The 16796-nt window shown below is 42.7% G+C and overlaps 1 protein-coding gene across 3 annotated transcripts in view; it reads left to right on the top strand.

Annotated features, from left to right (window-relative positions):
• The first annotated feature begins 2699 nt into the window (after positions 1–2699).
• Positions 2700–16796, top strand: part of TRIM4 (tripartite motif containing 4) — a 28621-nt gene continuing 14524 nt past the window's right edge. Inside the window, exons 1-5 of one of the 3 annotated variants that reach the window (XM_059691778.1) lie at positions 2700–3352; positions 10770–10865; positions 11508–11738; positions 16271–16293; positions 16553–16650. In XM_059691778.1, the coding sequence (XP_059547761.1) occupies positions 2960–3352; positions 10770–10865; positions 11508–11738; positions 16271–16293; positions 16553–16650 (841 nt within the window). In that variant the 5' untranslated portion in view covers positions 2700–2959. The remainder of the gene's footprint in view (positions 3353–10769; positions 10866–11507; positions 11739–16270; positions 16294–16552; positions 16651–16796) is intronic. The other 2 variants (XM_059691779.1, XM_059691780.1) reach the window with 2 other exon arrangements.

The following is a 16796-nucleotide window of genomic DNA, read 5'->3' on the forward strand; positions in this document are numbered from 1 at the left end:
GAAATTCCAGATGAATAAAGTTGTGAATTAGGGAACCTCAATATTTTCAGTAAAGATGGACAGTCATCTTAGAAGTATGGCAGGATTGAAGACATAACGACCTTAATGAGACAAAGGGCCTCATTTCTTAATACATAGGCAGACATACAGAGACACACACCACAAACACTCATGGCAAACACCAGTAACTGATAAGAGCATATCTTGCTCCTTGGTCCATATTATGACTCAGAGTCCTTATCAATATGGTATCTCAATTAAGAGATAGAGAGAAACATTGATTTGTTGTTCTACTTATTTATGCATTCATTGGTTGATTCTTGTATGTGCTCTGATCAGGGATTGAACCCACAACTTTGATGCATTGGGATGACACTTTAACCAACGGAGCTACCTGGCAAGGGCGATAATTTAAACATTTTAAAACTAGATATTCTGTGGGACTTTTATAAAAAAAAAAACCACCTCCAATTTGCGGAAACCACCTTTCTAAATCATTTAATCAGACATTCAGTAAATACTCATTGAGCATATTATGGGAAAGGCAGTGTCTGACATTGGAACACAAGAAGATTTAAAGACTTCATAAGTAAAGGAACAAAGTGGGAATAATAATAATAAAAACGCACCTCAGAAACACAAGATCAAAAATCCACTGAAAAGAAACAAGTAATTCCCTGAAACAGGCCAGCATGTTATTTGTTGAAAGCCTTAATGGCTGTTCCTTGGGAACGGCTGGGTACCAAAAGGCCACTATCTGTGCTTCTGAATCTTAATCACTCCCGCCTAAAAATCTTCCTTTTCACCCACTCTCCTGGTCTTCCACAGCAGCTACAGCTTCAGCTGCACTCTCTAAGCATTGCTCTCTCATCCCGGTCTTGACCTCACCAGGTAGGAGGATCAGAAACTGCCCTAGCACCAGCAGCTACAGCAGTGGTTCTCAACCTTCCTAATGCCCCGACCCTTTAATACAGTTCCTCATGTGGTGGTGACCCCCAACCATAAAATTATTTTCATTGCTACTTCATAACTGTAATTTTGCTACTGTTATGAATCATAATATAAATAAATATCTGATATGCAGAATGTATTTTCATTGTTACAAATTGAACATAATTAAAGCATAGTGATTCATCAAAAAAGAATATGTAATTATATATGTGTTTTCCGACGGTCTTAGGCGACCCCTGTGAAAGGGTCGTTCGACCCCCAGGTTGAGAACCGCTGATCGAGAGGATCTGCTCCTTCCCAGTATCTTGGATGACAGCCACTCAATAGCAGATCACCCAGAGTTGGTGTAGAGCAGGGGTGGGCAACCCCTGGCACACGCCAGTAACTTTTGCTGGCTCGCAAAACCCTCTCTTATAATCTTCTATTTACAATTTTTTTCTTAATATCTACTTTTTTATTTTTCAGATAAATTCAGTGTAGGTGCATTTTAGATAAATAATTTTACATAACAAGTTATCTTAAAGACCATAGACATGGATTGAGGAGAGAGGGGAAGAGCAATTTATGCCTCTGCCTTAACTCTCCCTGCCTTCCTAGATCCGACCAGTGTTTCGGTTTCATCCACATATGCTTGTGAATCTTTGTTCTCAGTGATGAATTTTGTTAAGTCTCATAATAGGAGTAGCCTGACGGATGAAAGTAGTAGCTCGTGCATATCTCTGAAGGTCACGAAATATGAATCTGATGTAAAATCTCTGTCATCAGTGATGCAGCAGCAAAAGTCCCACTGATAATATCAAATGGAGTCATAAAGTTTTCTGTCGGACTATCAGTGTACACGTATACATTAAAAAATAAATGTATTTTTCATCATCATATACTGTGTTTTTGTCGCTCGAATGAATTTTATTATTTCTTCAAGGTTCTTCACATACGTACACCTTAAGAGATATCAAGTAGGAGTAACATGTTCTCAAAAAATTAGGGTTGGCACGCAAAAGAATTTTGAGTCAGAGATTTTGCTGGTTTTGGCACGCACTCACAAAAAGGTTGCCCACCCCTGGCGTAGAGCATCTCCTCTCCCTAGACCTCCAGGGAGTTGAACTATCTAAAACACTGATGGGAAGTCAAACCTGGAGAAGATCACCTGATCCTAGATTCCTTCCCCTGTCCTAAACACTAGAGCCCCCATCAGCACTGGGTGAGTGCGCCCGTGCCCCGAGAAGGGGTTTCCCCTACCTGGGGTCTGTTTCCTGCGCCCCGGAGGAAGAAAGCGAGGGAAACCAGGGTGAGGGGTCGACCAGACAGCTCCCCAAACACTCCCTTTCCCGAGCGCGGCACGGGATTTTCGCCAAACTCCCGGGAGTCGGTGGGCTCTGTTGGGGACTAGGATACCCTGCTTTTCTATGAACTCAACCAGACCGTGGGGCTGGAGGCTGAGAAAGGGCTCCTTTCCTTGGAGAATGAGGCTGAAAAAGACGGGGCTTCGGGGAGAGCGAGCCTCGAGGGCCCAGCGCCTCCCAAGCCCCATCCAGGGCCCAGCTGCACAGACCCCCCTGCCCTCCTGGGTGCAGCCTGCCCCGGACTCCGGCACTCGCACCGCCCGAGCAGCCGGCGCCTCTCACCTCGCCTCCCACCCCGCGGACCAGCCGGCCCGTTAGCGCCTCGGGTGTAGCTGCGGCGGCGCGGGCGGCACAGGCGCAGTCGCCGCCTCCCAACCCACGGGTCCCCGGCATCCGCTCCGGGCTTCCGGGGGAGGCGAGTCCGCATCTCTGTGGTTGACCGGAGGGGAGGCCCCAGCCCGCCCGGCGGTGTCCAGGCCGGGGAGGCCACACCCGCGCGGGGACGGCGCCTCCAGCCCGCGCGCGCCCGCGCCCGCAGCCCGGAAGTGGGACTGCACTTCCCCGCGAGCCCCGGCCGCGGCTTCCCCGCCCGCCCGCCCGCCCGCAGGCCGCTCCCGCAGGCAGTTCCCCGCGTCGGCCCGGCGGGCTCGGGTCGGGGAGGCGTCATGGAGGCCGAGGACCTCCAGGAAGAGCTGACCTGCCCCATCTGCCTGGACTTTTTCAGTGACCCGGTGTCCATCGAGTGCGGCCACAACTTCTGCCGCCGCTGCCTGCGCCGCAGCTGGACGCCGGCCGACGGCCTGTTCCTCTGCCCCGAGTGCCGGCAGCCGTCGTCGCCCGCCGCCCTGCGGCCCAACTGGGCCCTGGCCCGGCTGACGGAGAAGGCGCGGCGCCGGCAGCAGGGCCCCGTGCCCCCCGGGCTGTGCGGCCGCCACTGGGAGCCGCTGCGCCTCTTCTGCGAGGACGACCAGCGGCCCGTGTGCCTGGTGTGCAGGGAGTCCCAGGAGCACCAGGACCACGCCATGGCGCCCGTGGACGAGGCCTTCGAGAGCTACCGGGTGAGCTCGCCGCGGGCCGCGGGGCTGCCCGGGAGTGTGTACCGGCCACTTCGCTGTCGTCAAAGGCGCCCGGGGTGGCGGCTGGCCCCCTGGAAGCACGAAAACCCCTTTGAGGCTCAAAGAAGTGACGCTGCACGGAGCTCCGAGCGGGAGTGAAAACGGGGGGTGGGAGGGGCGGGGCGGGCCCTGTCATCGCTGCGGGGTTCCCCGGAACCGCCCGGGGAGCGTCTAGTTCCAGGCAAACGCACTGAGTGGGCGTGTGTGTACCAGTGCTGTCCGGTAGAAACGGCAGGCAAACCACGCGTATAGTTTTTATAGTGGTAAAAAGAGCAGGTGACGTTCACTTTTTAAAAATACATATTTTTATTGATTTCAGAGAGGAAGGGAGAGGGATAGAGAGACAGAAACCTCAATGAGAGAATATCATTGATTGGCTGCCTCCTGCACGCCCCCTACTGTGTGTGTGTGTGTGTGTGGGGGGGGGGGGAATGGAACCCACAACCCGGGGATGTGCCCTTGGCCGAAATTGAACCTGGGACCCTTCAGTCCTTAGGCCGACGCGCTATGCACTGAGCCAAACCAGCTAGGGCACGTTCATTTTTAATAATACAGTGGAGCCTTGACTTACGAGTGTCCCTACTAACGAGTTTTTCGAGATAGAGCCGTCTCTTGGCCAATTTTTTGCTTTGAGTTGCGAGCTAAAATTCGGGTTGGGAGCCAGCTTCAGATACCCCACCGCTAGTTGGCGCGGCGAACGTCACAGTGAACGCCACAACATCAGCCCAGCATCACGTGTCTCACTCGTTCACTTTTTGATTTGACATACGAGTAATTTGAGTTACGAGTTCCGTCACGGAACGAATTAAACTCTTAAGTCAAGGCCCCACTGTTTATTTTATTTAACCTAATTATCCAAAATACTGTTTAACATTGTTCTTAAGAAATATCTATTTTTTCATAGTAGACCTTTAAAATCTGTGTGTTATTCATTTACAGCACATATCAATTCCAGCTATCCACATTTTGGGTGCTCACTGCCTAATGGATGTTGTATTGGACGGTGCAGGTCTATCCTGTGGGTGTCACAGACAAATGATGATATGGGAAAAGCATGGGGTTAAAATGAGGCTGGGTATTGTTACTAGCTTCTTTAATCAGTTGGGAAAATCACTTAATGTTTGAATTGTATATTATTTGGCCTATCTCATGCGTTAGTTAAGAAGCTTCAGTTGAATAGATCAGTTTATCCTACTCTGCGCCAGCCACACTGGCCTTCTTGCTTTTGTTTTCAAGGCTGTTCTCTTTCTCTACCCATACCTTCTGTCCTTTAGACCTTACTTGCTTTTAGCTTGAAGATCTTCCTTGATCATCTTTTCCAGAGTAGCCCTGTCCCCTTCCATTACTGATGGTGTAACTCCAGTGGTCTCCAACAGAATTGGTATCTAGTAAGTACTGGTTGAATGCACTCACTGAATGACACAAGTTAACTGATTTTGTAAACTATAAGATGCTGTACAGTTTTATCAGCTGACTACAAACAGGAAACAGATGTAAAGCTGGACAATGAAATATATAGTAATGCCTTCATTCAGTAACATTTGTTGATGCTTACTGGATGCCAGGCATTGTTCTAGAATCTGGACATAAACAAACGAGAAAGGCATAGGCCTTGTCTTATAAGCATGTACACCAACAATTTTAGTGTCTGAGAGTTATCCAAGTTTGTACCAAGTACCCAGAAAGTCTGAGGTCAGAGTGATCAGCGAGGAGTGAGGAATGGCATTAGAAAAGCATTAAACATGAGTTCAGTCTTGAAGGGTAAGTATAGCAAGGGAGGGGAGAGGATATTCAAGCCAAGGGAACAGTGTGGCAGTGTGGAATAGCATGTGATATGTAAGAGGACTGGAGGTTGCTTAGAACTTCTGGAGTGTAGAACATGGGAGGGAGGATGGTGGGAGTTGAGGCTGAAGAAAGGGCAAGGGCTATGTCATGAAGGATGTTGTTCGTAGCTTTCTCTTTGAGGCAATGGGCACTGAGGATTTAAAGGCAGGGAATGACACTATCAGTTTTTGGTTTTAGAAAGATCACTTTGATATCTATGTGGATGGAGAAGAACAGTTAGAGTGTTGTTGCACCATTTCAAGCATGAGGCAATAAGGGCCTGAATTAGTGTAGGGCAGGGACGATGGAGAAGAGGGGATGGATTCATGCGTGCTGGAGTTGAATGACTTGGTGACTAATTGGACTTGGTGGGTAAGGGAGAGAGAGGAGTCTAGGATGACAGTTTCTAGTGCTCATTTTGGGACATGTTGAGGGGAGGCGACTGTGACAGGAAGTCTAAGGAAGAGGGACAGGAGGCAGGGGGCATCAGAGGCTCGAAACACTATTTTAGAATGGTCAGCCTACCCATAGAAGAAGTGAGCAGATGAGATTCCCCTAGGTCAGTGGTCGACAAACTGTGGCTCGCGAGCCACATGCGGCTCTTTGGTCCCTTGAGTGTGGCTCTTCCACAAAATACCGACTTCTGCGCATGGGCCACGAAGTTTCAATCGCACTGTACGTGTGTGCCCGTACACTCAAGGGGCCAAAGAGCCGCATGTGGCTCGTGAGCCGCAGTTTGCTGATCACTGCCATAGGGGAACCACATAGACGGCAAGAAAAAGGGGCATACAAAGAAGCTGGGAAATACCAGTGCTTAGTAACCAGCAAAAGAGATCCAAAGGACCCATCAGAGGAATGGAAGGGAAAATACATTTGTGGATGAGGGCTGAGGCACATAAAGTGGGTGGTTGTGAAAGGAGAACAGGGCCCTTAAATCTTAAATCAACTGCCTCCTGCACGCCCCCTACTGCAGATGGAGCCTGTAACCCGGGCACGTGCTCTAACTGTGCATTGAACTGTGACCTCCTGGTTCATGGGTTGACACTCAACCACTGAGCAACACCAGCCAGGCTCAAAAGATCTTTTAGATGAACACAAGTTTTTTTTTTTTTTTAAGAGTCATTGGTGGTGGAGGAGAAAAAGAGAACAGAGAAAGAGAAGTAGCTTCATAGACTTGAGGAAGCAGATTATTTGCATGGAAAGGCTTTTAAGCACTGTTCTTTCTACTCTCATGCCATTCTGCTGATTCTCAGAGCTAATCCCTTCATTACTATTAATTCATTTAACAAATATCTCTTGAACACTGTTTTGTGTCAGCCATAGCACTGGGAATAGAATGGTGAATAAGACAGGTAAAGACTGTTTTCATGAAGTGCATAGTCTATTTGGGCTGGGGGTAGGAGGTAGACAACAGACAGACAAATAAATGAAATAATCACAGATTGTGATATGCTGTGAAAGAAATAATGTACCATGCCAGAGAAGTAACAGGGTAGCTTTCTCTAAGATGACATTCAGGTGAGACTTGATAGATGAGTAGGATCCAGCCATCTGAGGAACAGTGGGAAGAACATTCCAGGCACTGGACAGCAAATGCAAAGACCCTGAGGCTGGGAAGAGCCTGGAACTGAAAGAAGGTCTAGGTGCCAGGAGCATCATGAGTGAGAGGGAAAGTAGCATAAGATGACTTGGGTTATATCAGGCCATAATAAGGTGTTTGAATTTTTCTGGTGATGAGGAAAGCCAATAAAGAATCTTAAGCAGGGTAGTGATATGGTCTGATTGGCTTTTAGAAAGATTATTCTAGCTGCTGTGTGAATATCAGATGAGAGAAGGACAAGATTGGAAGTAGGAAACCAGTCATGGGGTTATTACACATGTCCAGACAAGAGATGATGGTGACTGGAACTAGAGAGTGGCAGTGGGGACAGTAAAGGGGCTGATTTGATCTCTATTTTGGAGGTACATCTGCCTGCTTGAATAGAATGCAGAGATTACAGTGACAGAAATGCACAGAACCTAAGAGCTCGTATTTAAGAGACCATTTAATCCATTTGTCATCAGCTGTGACCCAGGAAATGTGTGAGGCTGACTTCCTCAGATACATAACTAGTTTGTGAAGGTCTAGATGGAAACTCATATCTGATTTGAAGTTTAATGTTATTTGAACAACATGATCACAAGCAGCATATATCTTCATTTTGCAAGTGTATGCATTTTTATTATACTTATGGTTTTATACACAAATTTTTCTGATGTTAAATCAAGAGAAAATGGTTTTTGAAAACCAACTAGCCAGCTTTGAAATGTTTGGTGCTGCCCTCCTGCCACCTCCTGGCAGTTTCTGTTATTGCAGGGAAGGAGTTTTCCAAGTTTACTCAGGGATCCTGTTTATATCCCAACTGTGGCAAGATTCATAAAGACTTAAGAGTCTTGGATAACAGAACCAACTATGCAGGATAATTCATGCATACTAGAATTGTTAAAGGCTTTTAAAAATTGAAAAATTCTATTTAAAAGATTAAATTGTTTTCATTATCAAACAAAAGTGAAAACTTAAAAAAAATCTTGGTCACATACATATCTCATTACAAGCCTCATATATACATTGAATTTGACAGTGATCACAAAGTAGTAGTTACATAATTCAGTAAAATAATAAGATTATTTAAGATAATCACTTACCTTACTGAGCAGGATTATATACCTATGTAAGTGAACGACTACGAGTAATGAGTTGGTTTTGTAATGCTACATATAAAACATTATATTAGAAAATTATACAAGTGATATTGTGATATAAAACAGAACTACTATATAAATTCCTTTGTAACCTAATGTTATTTCCCCCCAACATTTTGCTGTGCAATTTTAAAGCATACATCAAAGTTGGAAGAATCTACATATATAAAAGGCTAAGCAACAGGCCAACTGGCCAACTGGCTGGTAGGTATGAGGCGCACTGACCACCAGGGGGCAGATGCTCAATGCAGGAGCTGCCCAGCAACAGCAATTTTGCAGAGTGCCCTCTCACACTCCAGGACCCCTCAGGGGATGTCGGACTGCTGGTTTTGGCCCGATCCCCGCAGGCCAGGCAGAGGGACCCCACCTGCCAGAGGGACCCCCCCGCTCACTCCGCAGACACCCTTTGAGCCATGGTGCCGCCCCAGGTGCGGCTGGCTGGGGAAGGACTGCAGGAGGTTGGCTCCAGGGCATGTCTGGCCTGTCTTGCCCAGTCCCACCCCCACTGGCCACCTTCTAATTAATTTCCTTTCAGTGTGCACAAATCTGTGCACAGGGCCTCTAGTTTTGTAATAATACCAGTATACCCACATCTAGGTTCTCTCATTAACATTTTATTCTATTTGTTAATCACCTATCTGTTCATCTGTCTATATCTTTTCTGTATCCATCAATTCTTATTTCTTTTTGAAGCATTTTAAAGTTAATTGCAGAGTACACTTCCTCCTATACTTTAGCATGCTCAGCATTAACCAGAGTTAACATTTGTTTATGTTATTTCCTGAGGTAAAATTTAATATAATGAAATAGATACAGTTTAAGTGTACATTTGAGACATGTTTCAATTTTTCCTGGAATAAGGAATAGAATTGCTGTACTCTAGGATTAATGTATGTTTAGTTTTATGCTACACCTTTTTCTGAAGCGGTTGTACCGTTTCGCACATCCACCAACGTTGTATGAGAGTTTTAGTTGCTCCATGTCCCTGCCAACTTTGGTGTTGTGTTTTTAAATGATCTAACTTTAAGCATTGTCACTTATAAATTATTGGGAGAAAAGTGATACCTTTTAGTTTTTATTATTTTCCTAGAGAATAATTTAAAAAGTAATTATACCACTTATTTCTTTGTTCTATTCATTTATCTTTTTTCTTTTAAGCTTTTTATTTTGACATACACACAGACTTACAGAAAGCTTCCCTCAATCATTCTTCAGCATTTGGCAGTTTTCACCAGTTTTTAATTTAAATACTCTTTTGCTTTGTGTATAAGAAACCATTACTCATGTTTTTTCACCAATCACTCATTGCAGCTTCTGTGCATGATTTTCATTCTCTGCAGACCCCTTGTTGTTGTTCCAGTTTCAGCCCTGATGCTTTTTTACTCTATAGAATTCTACTGGGCGCTTTTATTCACACCCAGGGCTTCAAGTGCTGCCTGTGCTCTAACCCCTAAATCTGCTTCTTTAGTTCAGATCTTTCTTGACTCTTAACTGCTAACTACACTGAGTGGCATTGTTTTCCCATATCTTCAGAAAAAAAAATCACTTCTACTGTCATGGTAAACAACCTGCTTCCCTATTTATAATGGTCTGGCCCTCTAGCAACTTCAGCAGGAAATTATAGCTAATTTGCTTACAAATGTCAGGTGGTCATAATAATCTGGGCACTTAGTGTATATCCACTTGGATGTTCCACAGATATCTCAAGTGCAATGTATTCAAGTAGAATTTATTTTCTTCCCTCCCATTTACATACTGTTCCTTCTTATATCTTCTAATTTGATAAATAACCTACAATCCATCTAGTTACTCAAGCCAGAACCCAGGGGCAAAAGCTGGACTCCTTCTTCTTGCAGTCATTTATTTGGTCATCAGTTCCTAATGGCTCTCCTTTTGTGTGTGTCTCTAACCTGCCTGCTTCTCTCTCTAAGGTCATGTCTGACATTCTGCTATCAGGTGCTTCCCCTCTACAGCCCACTCTGTTAATGCTGACTGACTTGGATTTTTTTTTTAATAGCTTATTTGGGTTTTTAAATTACAAAAATTATTTAAATTATATGCCTCTTATAGAAATTCAAACAAAACAAATTTAGAAAATTTCTAGTCTCCCTTCCTCCCAACTTTCAAGCCATTTCTATCCTCTAGAAATAACTAGTGTTAATATTTTGGTGTATAACCTCCCATATTTTTCTTCTATTCAAACTCATTCATACACACACAGACACCCACTCTTTGCAAAACAGAATTATATAGTACTATTGCTTTACAGCTTAGTTTTAATTTAATATAATATGTCAATATATAGAGAACTACCTGAAATTGATGTGGAGTATCAATATACCATAATTTATTTAATAATTTCTCATTGATAATGGATAATGCTGTAATGAACACTCCTATATATTGATTACTTTAGTAGTGTTTTGTTGCATAGATTATTAGAAGTAGTATTATGTACATTTTAAATTTTGTGAAATCTTGCCTCTGCCCTTCTAAAAGATGCAACTTTGTACTTTCCCACTATGACGGTGCCAGAAGCTTTTTCTACCTTGTCAGTGCTAGATACTTATTAATTGTCTAACATTGTTCAGTTTTTGCCAATTTAATAGGCAAACTCTATATAGTTTTGTGGTGATTTAAGACCAGAATATTTCTTATTCTGAAGATGGCCTATGACTATCTTCAACATTTTCTCAATATCGTTGCCTATTTGGATTAGGTGACTTTTTAAGCTCTTGAACAAGGAAGTTACTTGGAGAGATGATTTCTGTCTAATATGTGTTTCTGCTCGCAGGAAAAACTTCTTATGACTCAGTGTAGTCTAACAGCCAAGATAAAGAAAGCCATGCATCTACAGGACATGGAAGTGAAGAATGCTACAGAGTGGAAGGTAACAGCGGAAGTGGTTGGACATTTCTTGCCTCTGAGGCCCTTGCAGTCTGTGGCTGCCATCAGTTGTCAGGCCCCTTGCAGATAAATTGATAGAACAGGAAGTATGTATCTGTCCCTAATAATCTCTGAGTTCCATATACTTCATCCCCATCTCTACTTTGAGGTAGTGCCACTTTCTTTCCCACTTTTTCCTAAGGTTGGAATTGGTTTGGGTCCATGGCATTGTAGAAAGTAAATGGACTGTGCTTTCAGAGATGCTAATCTAGTTGGGAGGCATGATGTGTGTGGGCACAAGCACATATCTAAAGGTTTAACAAAACAGAAGAGTACGTGTTCTGAGGGCTAAACTAAGTAATAGATGTGAAAGTGCATTTTAGTTTAAAAAGTACACAAAGCATTGCTAGCAATAGTAGAGACCCAGATGTTACAAAGAATAAGTGAATACTATAAAGACTAATATAAACATATCAAATATGTTTAAATAGAGGAGAAGTGGAAATTTGTGGGGGGTAGGCAGGAACTTTTCTGGAGGAGGTGATTAAAATGGAAGGACCATGGATCACTGGGGAGTCATGTGCAAGGAGTTTAGGAGTAAGGACTAGGCAGAAACAAGGACTGAGCAAATCTCATGTGGCTCTAGGACAAGATGAAGAATCAGAAATTGAGATTCAGTGCAGAATTTACAAAGCTGCATGACTTCCTGGCTGAAGAAGAGCAACTGTTTCTTCAGAAATTGAGCAAAGAAGAGGAAGAGACTAAGAAGAAACGGACTGAGAACACATTACGGCTCCATCAGATAATCACTTCCTTGAAGAAGCTCATCTTAGAGGTCGAGGAGAAGAGCCAGAGCTCCATCCTGGAGTTGCTTCAGGTGAGACCGGCAGGGGAGGGGTTAGTTAACATCACTAACTGAATTCTCTTATCTTCAGAGCTGAATGTCTTTCTTAGTGAATGGGTTTAATAGAAGAAATGTTAATTGTATTACTACTGTCGTTATACAATTAAATAAAGATTTACTATTTAAAGGAACTTAATGTACAATGTAGGTATCATTCACCTGGTTCAATAATTTATCTAGGATCTGAAGCACATCTAAGACTTTTCTGTTTGTCTTATTTATGTTTGTACAAGGTGGGGCAAAAGACTCAGACTGTAAACCTACTTTTGCCCCATCCTGTATTTACCAGCAAACAAAAGGGTAAATATAAATGAGCTAAGCATGCCAACTCAAGAAGGCAGTGGTTGTGGGAAGAGCTATAGAGCAAACCCAAGAACTAGTAAGGAGAAAAAAATAATGATTTCACAGTAGCATTATTTATAGTGGTAATGGTGTTGAGGACAATCTGGGTATCAATTACTGAAAGAGGAAACTGGCAAAAAGTGGACACATGAATTCAATGTATACATAGTAACAGAAATGGATCTTAAAAATATAATGTCTAAGAAAAAAAAGCAGAAACAGAGTGCAGCAAAAACTCTAACTCATTGCGTAAATTAAAAATACATAAACCTAAGCAACACTATGTATTTTGCAAGAACACATTAAAAAATTAAGCACAATAGAATGGTTTTTATTTTCAATGTTGCTGTGTTTCTAAGAAGAATAGAAGTGAGTTATGTGCTAAAAGTGAAGGAATAAATGAAAAACAAAAAGGACGGAGGGATGGGTATCAATAAAATAAATTCCCTGAGGCTCTGAGATGCTATGATCCAGCTCTGTTTTTAATTATTTGTCTAATCTTGCACTTACGTTGGCTGATAAATTTTTTTGTAAGTACTCTGCTGGCTCATGTGTATCTTTGAGGTTTCAGACTCTAGATATTAAACCTGTATTTTAAACAGTGTTTAAATGTGTTATTTCAAAGGTTCTAGATGATATGTTTGGATATGTAATTGGAACTTCATTGTTCAAGCAAGTTGTAAAAGTTCTAGACAATTGGAGATCATTACATTTAGATATAATACATATATTTATGTATTGCTTAACTGTGTCCACAGATTTTGACAATATTATTTTTATTGTTATAGTAAAACTAGAGGCCCAGTGCATGAGATTCATGCACTCAGGGGTGGGGGGGTCCCTCAACCCAGCCTTCGCCCTCTTGCAGTCCGGGACACCTTGGGGGATGATCCTCAGGACACCTCGGGGATCAGGCCTAAGCCTGCAGTCAGACATCCCTCTCATAGTCTGGGGCTCTTGCAGTTTGGGACCTCTTGCTCCTTAACACCTGCCTATAGTGGAGGCGGGAGAGGCTCCCGCTACTACAGCTGTGCTCACCAGCTGTGAGCCTGGCTTCTGGCTAAGCGGCGCTCCCCCTGTAGGAGCTCACTGACCACCAGGGGCAGCTCCTGCATTGAGCGTCTGCCCCCTGGTGGTCAATGCACGTCATAGTGACCGGTCGTTCTGCTGTTCAGTTGATTTGCATATTATGCTTTTATTATATAGGATAGGATAAACATTTTTAATATAAAATCTACAGAAAAAAATATAAATCACAAGCTTGACAAGTTATCACCAAGTGACCCAACCTTATAACCACCACCCAAGTCAAGAAGTAGAACAGAAGTAGCATCCCAGAAGCCCTCCTCACACCCTCAGTCAATATCCTTTACCTCTTCCTTAAAGCTAGTCTCCTTTCAGGCTTCTCACACTTTTGTTTTGCTTGTTTTTGAATAAGAGTCTTTCAGTATGCACTCCTTTTTTTCTATCCTCACCAAAGGAGTGAGGATATCTTTTCCATAGATCTCCAGAGAGAGCAGAAGAGAAAGGAAGGGGGTGGGGGTGGGGGGAGAGGGAGGGAGGGAGAGAAAAAAATATCAGTGAGAAAGAGACACATTGACTGATTGTGTGGGGGGGAGGGGAGTGTGAGCTGGGATCAAACTTGCAACCCACGTATGTGCCCTTGACGGGGAATTGAACCTGAGACCCTCAGGTGCACAGGCCAACGCTCTGATCAGTGAGCCACGTCAGCCAGGGCTCAGTATGCGCTCTTTTGTCTCTGTGTTTGTGAGATTAGTCCACGTGTTGCAGGTAGCAGTAGATCATTTGTTTTTATCACTGCATAGCAGCAATTCTCAACCAGGAGTGATTTTGCTCCCCCAGAAACAATGTCTAGAGACATTTTTGGTTGTCACAACTCAGAGGTGGTTACTACTAGCATCTAGTGCAGGGGTGGGCAAACTTTTTGACTCGAGGGCCACAATGGGTTCTTAAACTGGACCGGAGGGCCGGAACAAAAGCATGGATGGAGTGTTTGTGTGAACTAATATAAATTCAAAGTAAACATCATTACATAAAAGGGTACGGTCTTTTTTTTTTTTTAGTTTTATTCATTTCAAACGGGCCGGATCCGGCCCGCGGGCTGTAGTTTGCCCACGGCTGGTCTAGTGTGTAGAGGCCATGGATGCTGCAAAACATCCTATAATGCACAGAACACACCTCCCCTTCAGCTCAGGCAAAGACTCATCTAGCCCAAAGTGCTGAGGTTGAAAACCCTCTGCATAGTACTTTATTCCTTGGTATCTAGCTCCCCAAGAATACCAAAATCCATGGATACTTAAGTCCCTATTATAAAATGGCATAGTTTTTGTATATAACCTATGCATGTCCTCCTATATACTTTAAATAATCTCTAGATTATTTATATATCTAATACAATGTAAATAGTTGTTACACTATGTTTTGTAGGGAATGGGAAAAAAAAAGGTAAATTTTAGTACATATGCAACCATGGTAGGCCTAACTATATAGTCAGCAACAATGTAACATATTTTTTTAAAAAAATATATATTTTATTGATTTTTTACGAAGAGGAAGGGGGAGGGCTAGAGAGTTAGAAACATCGATGAGAGAGAAACATCAATCAGCTGCCTCCTGCATATCCTCTACTAGGGATGGGCCTGCAACCAAGGTACATGCCCTTGACTGGAATCAAACCTGGGACCCTTCAGTCCGCAGGCTGATGCTCTATCCACTGGGCCAAACCGGTCAGGGCTGTAACATATTTTTTAAACTTTTCGATCTCCAGTTGGTTGAATCCATAGATGCGGAATCTTGGATATGAGGGGTGACAGTTTTCCATAGAATCAGTACACGAAAACATATTATTCAGTTTACTATTAGCAAACTTTGGGTTGTTTCAGTGTTTACTGTTACAAAAAGCAGTTAAGAACATCTTGTTTTAGTTCACTTAATGTGTACATTTTCTGTCAGTTATGTATCAATAAGAGCAATCTCTGATCATAGTAGTTGTACCAGTTTACACCATTGCTAGCAAAGTATGAAAGATCCAGTTGCTCTATATCCTTATCAATACTTAGAATGACCAGTTCTTTAATTTTAGCCATCTGAAATGATGTATGATGTTATCTCATGCCCTCAGTCAGCACCTCTTCCCTCTTCCTGAAAGGAACATGGCATTTGATGACTAATGAGGTTGAGTACTTTTCAAATGGTAATTAATCATTTTGATATATTTCCTTTTCAAAAAAAACAAACAAAACAGCTTTCTTGAGATATAATTTCCCCATTTTAAGTGTACAATTGAGCAATATAATTTTATCAAGTTGTGCAACCCTTACCACAATCCAGCTTTAGAGCATTTCCGTAAGATCCGTTTTTGTTTGCAGTTAATCTCTGTTCTTACTCCCAGCCTCCCACAACCTACTTTCTGACTCTGTAGATTTCACTTTTTTGAATATATCACACAAACAATCATATTATGTTGTCTTGTATATCTATTCTTTCATCTAATATAATGGTTTTGAGTTTTATTTATGTTGTAGCATATATTAGTACTGCATTTGCATTCCTATTTAAATTCCTGAGCAGTTCTCCATTGATTGTAGAATACAGCACATTTTGTTTATCTTTTCACAAATTGATGGGCATTTGGGTTGTTTCCATCTTTTGGCTGTTATGAATAATGCTGCTATGAACATTTGTCTGGTATTCTGTGTGTGAACATATGTTTTCAAGATAGTAGGAGCAGAATTGCTAGGCAGTTTGGTATATTTAACTTTTTAATAAGCTGCTAAACGCTTTTCCAAAGTGGCTGAACCATTTTATATTCTCACCACATCCTAGCCAACATTTGTTACTGTCTCTGATTGAAAGAGAATAGATGGAGAAGTTGGCGAAAAACAGGAGAGAGTTAATGTTATATTGCTAAAAGAGGAAGAATAGAGTTTCAAGAAAGGGATTGATTGATATTGTCAACTAGTACAGAGGGGTCACAGGAGAAAAAAAAGGACATTGTGTCAATTCATTTGCTTTGGCAGCAAGAGATCATATGTGACATAAACAAAAGCAGCTGACAGAAAAATACTGCTCACAAAGTTGAGTACCAGCTCTCAAGGGGAAGGTACAAACTTACTTCTTTCTTTCTTCTCTTCTCTTCACAGAATCCAAAAGATCTTTTGACCAGGTATGAACTCCTTCTTTCTTATGGGGGTCTGCATGGAATGGTAAAGATATAGCTTGATAGAGGGGAAACAAGGCCGGGCTCCATAGGGCAATCTGGTCACACCTGGAGGGGCCTGTGGAAGAAGAGTTCTGTTCACTTTTGCAAGAAGGGATAGAAGAGAAGTTGTCTAAGCTTTGGAGGGGGGACCTTCATAGGAGTTGGGGGTCTTAGCTGCCCTAGTTGTCTCCTAAGAAGAGCATCCTTCTGTACTTTTTTTTAGGAGTGAGAACCAAGATGTAAACTATTCCCTTGAAGTTCTAGAGGTGAAGACTGTGTGCCATATACCATTGATGAAGGAAATGCTGAAGCGATTTGAAGGTGAGCAGAACTTCTAGGAGTTGGAGCTGCCTATAAGTCTTTAAAATAAGAGACTAAACAGAAGTCTGGAAAGGAAGGAGGAAACAGGATATGAAACTAACCAGAGGGTCAGGAAAAATGGTAATTACTAAGGAATGAATGGATAT

This window comes from Myotis daubentonii, chromosome 4, assembly GCF_963259705.1.
Source record: "Myotis daubentonii chromosome 4, mMyoDau2.1, whole genome shotgun sequence".
In the NCBI taxonomy this organism is placed as follows: Eukaryota; Metazoa; Chordata; class Mammalia; order Chiroptera; family Vespertilionidae; genus Myotis; species Myotis daubentonii.